This window comes from Trichoderma gamsii, assembly GCF_001481775.2.
Source record: "Trichoderma gamsii strain T6085 chromosome Unknown Scaffold_49.2, whole genome shotgun sequence".
Lineage (NCBI taxonomy): Eukaryota > Fungi > Ascomycota > Sordariomycetes > Hypocreales > Hypocreaceae > Trichoderma > Trichoderma gamsii.
Window position 1 is genome coordinate 148,801 of NW_020171386.1, and position 11,519 is coordinate 160,319.

General features: G+C 49.3%; 1 protein-coding gene across 1 annotated transcript; it reads right to left on the reverse strand.

Annotated features, from left to right (window-relative positions):
* Positions 1-5,347: 5,347 nt before the first annotated feature.
* On the reverse strand, positions 5,348-8,033 carry TGAM01_v209661 (HAL protein kinase; the record flags this gene model as incomplete). Its single annotated transcript, XM_018808054.1, has 2 exons — positions 5,348-7,614; positions 7,934-8,033. 2 exons carry the CDS (start codon positions 8,031-8,033, stop codon positions 5,348-5,350), a joined length of 2,367 nt encoding a protein of 788 aa, XP_018658711.1.
* Positions 8,034-11,519: the final 3,486 nt, after the last annotated feature.

Genomic DNA, 11,519 nt, shown 5'->3' on the forward strand with positions numbered 1-11,519 from the left:
TTTCACGAATCCAGCAATGCTGTATTCACCGATTCAGAAAGCGCCAAATAGCGTATTTGACGATACTTTTGACGTTGCTTAGTTGCGAGGACTGGAAAGTTGATTGAAAGAGCAAGACTCAAGGGCTAGTCTTCGAAATCGAACCATGCACTATTATGATACAGGCCCTAAATCCTACAATGACGTAACAGCTTTGACTTCCGCGTCACTTTGGCAGGGCTCAGGTCTTTTCGCGAGTTTCACTTTTCCAACTTGAGATAGATTATGTATTGAATTTCTTTAGTTCTGCAGGTGCAGATACACTCAGTGTCAATATAGCTGAAGTTTGTGGCAACCAAACGTGAGCCTGATCTGACGGTGGGCTAGCTTTTAGAAAGCTTGCTGTGGATGGCGGTGTTGGATGTTGTTGAGATCGCGCGCACCCAGAATTGAGAAAGCATTAATAATATGCTTCTTAAGAAACAGCCGATCATGTCACGAACTCAAAAGTTGGAGATGTCATTTAATTTTGGGTTCTTAATGAATGTTATGACGCTGGATGTCGGGTACTCAACCCGAGTTCACTGTCAACAAAACAGAGTACAAATGGTCTACAATATGGCGATTCCGCTGTAATTTTACATTAAAAGTAGCTTCAATTGTAAACTCAGAGAGCCCAATAAAGAGAGCATACAGAATCTGGATGGTCTTCGCATGGCGAATTTCCAAAGAGCAATTGCTGTGTTGTGGAAGGCCATCCAGGTTGCGATCGAGGCAAATATTAGGCTTTTTAGAATGATTGCTTTATTATTGAGAGCCATCGAAAAACGAAATCACAGCCTCCAGGTTGTACGCAAGCTCTGTAAATGATTCATTAGGTAATTGGCCACTTGGACTTGCCACTGGTACTGGAAGTAAGCTGCGATAGAATGCCAGAGTCATGTTCTGATCTTTAGAGATTTGCTAATGCGAACCAACAGTTGTGAATAGACGATGAATGTAGAGAGCCTTCAAATGTATTATAGACTGATATCCAATCTTGAATTAGCTTTCCAACCATATTTAGCTGGTGGAGAGAAAGTTCCCTTGCTTTGTCGAAAGCCTCTTCTGAGTACGATATTGAGCCGTTTTGAGGTATAGACTTCACCCAATGTCCATTCGTTGCCACATCGAAGCATGCCACGCCAAGGTAGCAGAATTGAGAAATGCTTTAGATGTATATGTAGACTTTCCGGTAGCTGACGTCTTCTTCAGCTACCAACTGGTGGTTTTACTCGGTATCCAGGATGACGACTCTCAGAAGAGGAGAGTTTGGCGTGAAGAGGCCATTTGGACTTGTAATGGGCTGCTGGGCTCCGGAGTGCTGGACCCACGGCCCAGCTGTGATGATGGGCGGAGAGTGGTCACGCCAGGGGAGAAACAGGTTATTCTTGTCGCAAAAATATGACAAAATCGGAGAAGAACTTTTGGGCTGGCCCTTGGGGTTCACTGAACCAGCTTCTGCTGTTGCAACGCAGTTAAAGCCCCTTCTTCTCCAAGTTCCTTTGTGATCTTGTCGATGCATCCAACAGGCAAAGCAGGAGACCTGGTTTTGCTTCCAACTTCTTCGCAACCATTTTACAGATACAGGTCACAATTCCGCGAGAGCAGGTCTAGGGCGAGCTGGATCGAAACCTCCTCTATGATGGGCGCTAAATAGCGGCCCAAAGGTTCACAGAGCTTCTCTTCGACGTAGATACCGGCGAGAATTTCGAACTCAACGATCGTCACACGAATAGACGAATTCAAAGTTTGACGTCCTCCATCTCTATGGCCTTACCGCGCGTTGTTAGGCCAATATAGCGCGTAGTTTGAAACAATTGCTTTCCCGGCACATACTTTTGCTAATGGCACGAATAACGAGGATGCGGTAGTTGCTGAAAGCTTTCGTGAGCCTATTATTGACGTGGAAGAAGTTGTCTATTCAGAAGCGTCAGTATTTGTGTTAAGCAGCAAATTAAACAGAATATGGCAGCTGTACAGCACCAGTCGAGACGTATCATGTGACATTGACCACTCCTGCTCTCTTTCATCCTCGAAGGTGTTTCCAACTACGACTTAAATTTTCCTTAGTGATTCCACTTTGATTTATCGTTGAATACACTCAGACTATCTCCAAAGTACAAGACTTACAACCATCTGACAATTGTTACGATCATAACTCCGACCCTGGCACCGATAACTGGATAGCAGTTGAGCCGACTCGCCACATCGAATCGAGCAACTTGAAAAGGTATACTCCAAACCAGAAAGCTTACATTGCATACAATTACTAATAACATGCCTCTCAGAGCTATCCACTCGATTTCGACCTTGGATCTTCTATGCTCGGCATGTGTTTCGACCGCCCTGCATCGTGAAGTAGACCGCAATATCGACGCATAAGAAAGAAGCTACACATAGTCAGCAACAAGATTTGGTGACGGAAATAGATTTCACTGCGTACATATGCATACGCTATTGATTGACGTCACCTTTGGTATTGCCATTGCCGGAGCCAGCGAAGCAGACGGACGGCCATAGCAGTACGGCCTTGAAGGATGCTTCCCTTACATGACGTTCTTACGTATAAGCCTTCGTGGCAGATTGCAAGTCGACCGTTTCTTGGCGCGCCAACCGTCCCTTCGGTGCCATCTCCGAGGAGATCTGCTTCAAGCTTGCTGCTAAGCATTGCTTAGTTCCAGAGTTAAGCAGCATGTGTAGATTGCGGAACATTTGGCCCCCAATCTATCTCGGAAGCAGGCCGGCCTAGTACGACCAGTAGGTCGATCAGTGATATACTAAGTCAGTGGTCCCCAAGCGTGCCCCTCTGCACACGCCCGTTCGAAGAAATCTCATAGGATGCTAGTGTCTTGAGTTGGAGGTCTGTCAAGCTGCGCAAGTATCTGCTACTTGCAAAGGGCATCTCACAAGGCGCTTCCAAGTACCGCATACATCTAGAGAGCCTCCTATGGGTTTCTTCCAAGGAACAGCCTCCCGTGAAGCACTCACACCATCTACGGCACATCGGCAACGGCTGGGGTCATGGAGAGGGGACCCGGCCGGGTAGGGGCGATCTAGACAACCTTAACCAAAAGGTTTGCTTTTGTAGGCTAAAACCTAGTTTGCGCCAATCTCTGGCGGTTCCTTCTTCGTATACAGTCCTATACATCTAAATCTGTGGTTTCAGCAGCAGCATGCGGTCTTTTTCCGACCTACGACGTCAAATCAAGCCTCTAGCTCGTTCGTGAAGCATCACATGGATGGGTCGGATCGCTCGGCACTCTCGGATTGATAACGCTCATCCGTGCCCTGAACCTTGACAGCGATGATTTCCCATTCCGTGCAGCCGATATCGCAAAATGCAAACGAAGCCACTGACCGACGCATAGCAGCCACTTTCCTTCGCAGCAAAAAGATACGGGCTGGAAATTCTCTCAAAGTACATACATCCGACCCCTTGCGGCTGACATGCTGCCAAGCCGGCAGCTATCGCTCGGCAGCGGGACGGATGCATATCCATCATTAATTCGACGATGCTGCCACGGTACCTACATGCTACATGGTGCCACAGATAATGCGCAAGCTACTCGATGACGGATGAAGATGCCGTAGGGCGAGGATCCACGGCCAGATTCCGACACAGCACTGATACTATCATTTCCAGCGTCTGTGCGCCGTTTCAGCAGAGAGGGGTCCTCGAGGAAGAAGCTTGTGCTTTCATGCACAGAATAGGAGAGAGGCGATCGCTCTGTGTAAGCGCTCTGTCGGCCAACGAAGGGATGTCCGTACTGTGAATAGCTGACAGAGGATCTACTTCGACAACGCATGCGTGTCCACAGGATCAAACCCACCCTCCAGCTGGATGCCTTCACATGCCAATCTTCAAAGGCGATACGACAGCCCTTTCCAAACGGCGAATTACTAGCTGCTTCAGGGTTCTCTCTTTACTGGTGCTTGCATGCTCATGCCCCGTGGCCTTGCAGCTAGCATCTAGCCTACTTGGTGGTTGGTAATACCGCTCCTACCTGGCGATGCTGTTCTTTTTTTTTTTCCCTTTTGCCTCGCTGCATAAGCGGCCTTCAGCTCTCACCCCCTTGCTAATGTCGGAGAAATCTATCAGCTGTAACCCTTTGAAGACCACGTTTAGCGGGCTTTTCAAATGTCACAGGAGCCGTTTCTTTGCCACAGTCTCACCACTATCAAATATTAGTAGATCGGTGATAGTTCTACATGGTCTCAAATGCCCTTTTACAGTATCGTCCGTCATTCGCCATCGTCAACTAGTTGCTGTAGTTCAATCAAGCATGCCACGTGAAGCGTCCGTATGTCTCACCACAGTTACATTCCTTCCCCTACCCGTTGGTAGTAAGGCAGGTGGCAGGTAACATGATGCCGTTAAACATTTCGTCACATATGACGAGCCGTCGGTCCGTGTTAGACAAGATGCCGTTTTCAGCCGCAGGAGCGCTGATACTTCATTTCCAGCCACCACAAACAATTGGTATTTAGAATTTATCAACAAGACTTGTTTAAAAAATATCTAAGGTATCTTCAATAGTCTATCAAAAAAAAAAATTGTATCTCATCTCAGGCATAAAGCGCATTGCGTTTTTACCTGTGACGACTTTCTATCGTCTATTTGAGTCATCGTCACATTAGCTGCATCCCATATATTGGAGGCAAAGGACAAAGTAGATAAGATTGATTAAAGTCTCAAAAATAAACTTAGGTTTCATTTTTCAAAGAATTTGCCGCCACTCCCAATGAGTATATAAGAAGATGGAATTACATGATACTCGCGTAAACTCATCCCCCCGACTTGATGCATGTAGACAAACCCGGAACAAAGAGAAAAAGGGCGGGATCGGTTTACGACCGCATATATCCCTTGTATGTACTTTGTAATTGAAAAGTGTGCAGAAGGTCTTCAAAAGACAAAAAGGCCTCCATAGCAAATATAGCGCATTGGGAAAGCTGTAAAACGATGACGGAACCCCCAACAACAAACACCAGCCAAGCTGACCTTCTTTCAGGTCGCTTGTTTCATCCCCAACTCCAATAAATGCTGCCGTTGACCCGAATATTGTAATCCCCCAAGAAAAGTGAGATTAAAAGAAAACATCCCAAAATGAATTGAACCAAAGGCGTTGGATTAAAAGTGAGAATGTTAAAGGAGAAATGAAAAGGCTATTTGTCGCCGCCCATTATCCGCGATGTACTTGGATAAGAGAAGAAAAAGAGGGGCATAATTAATGCAAAGAGGTTCTAAAGTAGGGGTCGAATAGAGGGTAAAGTGTTGACAGATACTGGCAGACGAGAGCCACCTTTGCAAGTAGTACAACGTCTCTTAGTAGCCGGCCTGCCCCGGCATTTTACCCAGCGAATGACTACCAAAGTTCTTGGTTGGTAAATGGTTATGGCAAAAGATTTTGCTTCCATTCTTGGCGCCGTAATCCTTCTTTGTCGCATCGATTGTGAGCTTGGGATCGTCGTACGACTCGAGCTGACAGCATTCGATATTCTTTACCCAGCGACTCGTAATCACGTCGTAGATGCAGATTCGCTTGTTGGGGTCTGGGTTAAGCATCTGTAGCAAGATGCGTCGCAGAGGCGGAGGATTGACACCCATATCAAAGGCTAGGCACTTGGGGTAGTCTGTCTCTGTGATGGAGGCATCCCCATCGTCTTGGTGCTTCTTGTTCCATTTTTCCCAACCGGCCACCAGCTTGTCGTAGTGGAGGTTACCGGCCTCGGCTTTGGACCAAATGCCGCCACCAAAAGTCATGTAGATCATGACAATGGCAGTGCTCCATACGTCCAAAGCTCGTGCATCGTAGTCTCCTTTCTTCTGTAGCACTTCAGGCGCAATGTAGGGCTCGCTGCCGCATATGCCCGGAGAACAACGCCGGATCTCTCCCATGTTCTTACCACACTGGCCGCCAGCTTCACGGAGTCCGGGATGAGTGCCACAAAAGACTTCGGAGACACCAAAATCTGCGATTTTCAGTTTGCTATCCTTTGTAATGAGTAGATTTTCAAGCTTGATGTCACGGTGAGCAATGCCGTTGGCGTGGAGGTAGTTGACACCCTGGACGAGCTGCTTGAAGAGGCAGAGGCGATCCTTGAGTTTAGCATCGCCTTTCAAATGACCCTTTTGCACAAGGCTAAACAGGTCACCCTCGGAGCAGTATTCCATGACGTGGTTCCAACGTCCATGATCTGAGCACAGGCGAACAGTTTCGACAATGTTGGGATGGTGCAAGCTCTTGCCGATGCTGAACTCTGATTTGATTTTCTTTTCGTATTCTGCCTTGCTTTCGCGGCTGGATTTGCTACGAAACTCTTTGACGGCGTACATTTCGCCAGGGAAGCCCTTGCGAACCATGAGCGAGACCTTGGAGGCAGCCCCTTTTCCGAGATGCTTGCCGTGGCGACCTAAAAGCTTGCTCTGGTACTCGAATTCGTCCTGTAGCTCAGCAACATCCACGTTGAAATCGTCCGGCAAGCTCAAGCTCATACGACGGGCCTTGGCGCCCGTGCCAGCCTCAGGCGGCATCGCCCAAGGGAGCCGCTCAGGAGGATATGTTTGGCCATTAGGAGCTTTGCTGCCTTGATGAGGTAGAGGCCCGCGGTTCCCAGCGTCGAAGCTACTAGCACGGCGCGATACAGCTTTTCCAGGCCGGCCTTTTGCTGTGCCAACAAACCCAATAGCACGGCCCCGCAGGCTGAAACCGGTTGACGCACGGTTCTTTTTCTTGAGATTAGTATCCTCGCTGAGCGAATTTTCATCTTGAATAGACAATCTATCGACAGAAGGAGTCCCCGGGGATGGAGGCGTAGGCGAATTAGACCGGGTAGTGGCATTAGACGACCTGGTAAAAGAAAAGCGACTTGAGCGTGTGGCCGGGCGAGCGCTGCTCGTTGGTGGCCGCTGTAGATAGGAGACCTCGGAAGGAATAGGCGAGCTGGTATCAAAAATAGCAGTGTCCTGCGTCCCAGGGCGACGAAAGAAGTTGGTCATTGTGCTTCTGAGACTCGAGATCGAAAGCCGGGTGGAGAGTCTGGATGGCGAGGGAGGTTCCAGGATAGAGGGCCGGCTCGAAGTAGGGGATAAATGTGTAAAAGACTTGCTGCTATTATTGAGAGTAGGCACCAGTGTGGATGAAGTTGCGGTTTCTGATTCCGGGTTTGAAACTGAGACAGCTGGCACTGATATAGCAGGAGAGAGAAAGTCGCTGGAGCTTGGCCTAGAGGTTGAGGTCGGACTCAGCAGGGAAGAGGCTGCTCCCGGAGATGCTGCTGCGTTTACCGTCTTGCGGAAAACCGACGGGAGGAGAGCAGGCTTATTTGGAGCTGCTGTAACGCCGGTTGAATGCTGCTGAGAGCTGACACTGCCAAGGTCGTCCGAATCCTGCTCATATGCATGCCTCAACGTGAAATCCCGCGATTGGCGGCCGCTGACAGGTGTAACAGGCTCGATGGGGCCTTCGCTTTCAGTCTCGTAGCCCTCGAAAGCTGGGTCTGGGAAGTCGGCTGGAGGTTGGCGCAAGGTCGAGGTGATGAGGTAGGAGCCGATACTGGGGGAGCGCTGAAGCGGTTGCGCGCATTTATCCGCTGAAGAGCAGTGTCAGCATAGAGTATATATTCGGGTTCAAACAAGAAGAGTGCAAATAGGAAAGTATAAAAAAGGATTTGGAGTAAAAAATATCAATAAGCTATCCAGCAGCATGCGAAAGTGCGCGGAAGGGGAAGATGCATGCCAAGAAAAAAAACCTGCAGCAGAAAACGAGGCGTTGCAGGTGCCACAGCTTCCTTTTGAAGGAGGGAGGGAATAAGCAGAAACAGGAAAGCGGAAACAGTTTGAATTGCCATTCAAGGATCCATCCATGGTAAATGCAGGCCGGGCTTATCTAACTGCGAATAAGTCACTCACCTCTAGCTGGAGCCGGAATTGGCTGGGGTGCGGCTGCTGGCGGCGCTACTGGCGCTGAAGCTGGAGAAACCAGCAGCCCCGGACATGCTGAAAGCGCCATAGCTTTAGCAGATCCAGAAATCGATTCGATGTAAAAAACAGCACGCTTTGATGGCCAAGGGTCACTAAGCTCCACTATACCGGGGAGCGATGCACCTCGGGAAAAGGGACTTGTATCTTTGATTTTCCCTTTTTCCCTTTGAATTTTTTTTGGTCTTGTTTATGCGCGTCACAGAAGTGGCGCTGTGGAAAAAAGGCAGAAAAGGACAAGGAAGCCGTCGTTGCTGTTTTAGCGTCTGGGCGCCGCTCTTGGATCGAATCAAAACGCTGCTGGACCTTCTCTAGAAGCGTTCGATTCGGGGCCGATCCTGTGAAGAGGGGGATCCCCAAATGGTGAGGGGGGGTATGGCGACGTAATTGGGCCGGTGCTTCAACCACTCAGCAGCCAGCGAAGTCTGGGCTAGAAGGCGAGAAGAATCAAGTCCGCGGTGTTGCCGAAGCAGAGCTTGGCTCTCAAAGTAGGCAGGTGAAGCGCGTGCACAGGTGGACGAAGATGATTTGAAAATGAAAAACCGAATGAATGGCTGCTGATAACAACGAAAGGAAGGGAGATGTTATATAAACGCTGAGAAAAACCGGATTTCCACAGATAGTGGCGGCGATGTGGATGAGGAGTTTGATGCCTTTACCGAAAGATTAAATTTGAGCTTTATATTCTCATCATTCCCTCATTTCTTGTTAGTTGGAGAGCTATGGCGTGTGTATGTCTATCAAGTGGGCGATGTTGGGTTGGTAATGTCGATGCAGGTTGGCTTCTGATTCAAAGCATCGATATGTGAAGAAGAGAAGAGAAGTAGCTGGCAAGCAGTCGCAAGAATTGGAAAAGCCGTAGTATATGAACAAGGCAAACTGAAGAGTAAGTAAACAGAAAAACAAGCTGCAAGAACGGAGGATTGACAGAGCAAACCTAGCCAGTGGTGCCCTTTGCTGTCTTCCTCTGCTTTCTTCTTGACGTGAAGCCAGATAGTAGCCAAGGCCAATGCAGGAAAGAGTAGAGAAAATGACCCAGAGCGTGGGAGGTGGAGGCATTTAATCAAACCCCAATGTGCAAATCGAGGCCCTGCTTGGAACCGAAAATCTAGAGGGTAGAGTTGAAGCAGAGGGGGGGTGAAGAAGGGATCCGACGAGGAGTGTGCAGGAAATGATTCGAGGTACCACGGTACGCTGCGAGGAGGGCAAATCCAAGGTACCCGCGTACCTGAGTACATCCGTCGTCCCTTGAGTCGATGCCAAGGCCTTTAGCGGCAAGACACTACAGCCACCGGTGCACAAGACGTCAAGGAGCACCGCAGGAAATTGATGCTAACGGCCACTACTATATTATTCCACGCATGCTATACCTAATGACTACTACCTACTACACTACTGAATTACTAACATATATCACCGCCTATGTTCGGAGTATACGAAGTTATAGATAACGGAATTTCGTCAGTGGCAAGGTATCCATCACTTCTTTCACTGGCTGGTGCTGCAGGATTGAAGCTCGGCAGTACATGGTACCGGCGCCCTGATGTTTGCCAGCGCGACGTATGGAGTACCCGATACGAGGTACGCGCTGTGTACCTACACGGCTCCCCCTTTGTATTGGCGCCAAGGCTCGCTTCGCTTCGCTCGTTACTGATTGCATAGCGCCCGGCCATCAGTGACAGCACGCACCACACCTCCAGAAATGGAGTCTCTCTACCCCCAACTGAAAAGCTACCGCACGGCACAGTGCAGTCTCGGTCATGTCAGCCCTCGCTGAGACTTATCAGAGGATCAGCATGACGAGCAGAGTGCTCTAAAATAAGTCATTGGCCTGTATGTAGCGTGTAGGCACTTTCGCTATCAATAGGTGCCTGCCAAGAAGACGGTCATCGCAATCTCAAGGTGCCGTATCTGATCCACGACATGCGCTCGCCAAGAGCCTTCAGCGGCCAGACCCTTCTGGAAAGTAATGTGCTGTCCGCTATGCAATGCAGCTGTGCTGTGCCTGGTGAAGAACCTTGGAAGTTGGATGAACCGCCAAGTCCACTCCTCCTCCAGACTTCCTCATCTGTACGCACCTCCCACGAGTCCAAACTGGGCGACCGATCAGACATCACGCCCGCATCTGTTCATTTGCTGCCTGAAGCCGGGATACGTAGTGTTTCCCTAGTATGCTCTTACTACTTGCCTCTATTTGCGGGCTGGGCGAGTGTGCACGCGTATTGCTGCGCTACGGTACGTACTCGAGCTGTGGCTGCGACCTTTTTTGTTTCTTGTCTCTCTTGTATCTCTTTTGTCTCCATCCACCGTCTGCCGCTTGTGTCACCAAGCCTTGGCACATTTCAGCGAACTGCTAGTGCTCTGGGCTAATTATTTGCGGCTAGTTGTGCGTGTAGCATCATCGCCTTAGAACGCCCATTGAGCACGACCTGAAAGAAGGCATATGATAGTTTTTGATAGCCGCTTGGCGTAATGAACGGAGCACGGTGAGTGCATTGCTGAGCTTGCATGGGTTGGCCGTTGCCGCTGATCTGCTCGGCAGTGATACTACGCGAAATATATCCTTGCGTCCCAATGCTAGTAGTAGTATCACAACTCCCGACAGATATGAGCATGAGCTCTTCCCTTGAGTCAAGTCTGCCTTGCCAATGTTTGCAATGGTACTCCTCTTGGCAGGATCAAGCGGCTTGGCTATGGAATTCATTTGTCTTCTGAGGCGGAGAGGCTCTGTTTTCCTCAGAATGGGGCATATGCGTGCAATTGATAATTTCTGATCACCGCTCATCGTCCTCTTCTGACGCATCAGCCAAGCGATCGGCAAACCACTCTCGACTACCCTCTAGGCATTGCAGCCCAGGCTAGGGACCAGAAGCTGGATGTGCAAGCTGCCTGATGACTTGGTTGCTTGTATAATGAGGCTACTGCTAGTGCCGGTTGTACAGATACAGCCTGCGGTGCTCGCGCAGCTTGCTGCTCTCACCTATACAAGCAGCCACAAATGCGGAAAGCCGCAGTCCAACTTTCGCAGCGGCGTTTGCTGACCCGTAACGGCCCCGGTGCAGCGTGCCCTCCCGTTACCGGCATCGAATATCAGCTCGCGACCGGCCTCGCTCTTACGCTGCTCCGGATGTCGTGCAAGCAGTTGATGGAGGTGCTCTTGTGCTCCATACAAGACGCAATGCATCGGGTGATGCTACAAACTTGAACCAACAAAAGATCAAAGCGCTTAATGGGATATGGGAATTTGGCATTGGCGATGTCGTCTTCGTGTTCCTTGCTGACCCACCAAGCTTTATCTATGATATCTGAGCTAGCCAAAGCATTTGGGAACCTCGAAGGGACGCTCAACGCTACAGCTCTGTCTGCTTACCTGCACGCGAGCCATACGCTATTCCACGCATACTACTATTACTAGAAGAGAAGAAAGGGCGCTTAGGCTTCACTTCGACGCACTACAGTTATACTCATACAACTTACATGCACAACGAAATTTTAGATGGCTAATATCAGTCTGTTA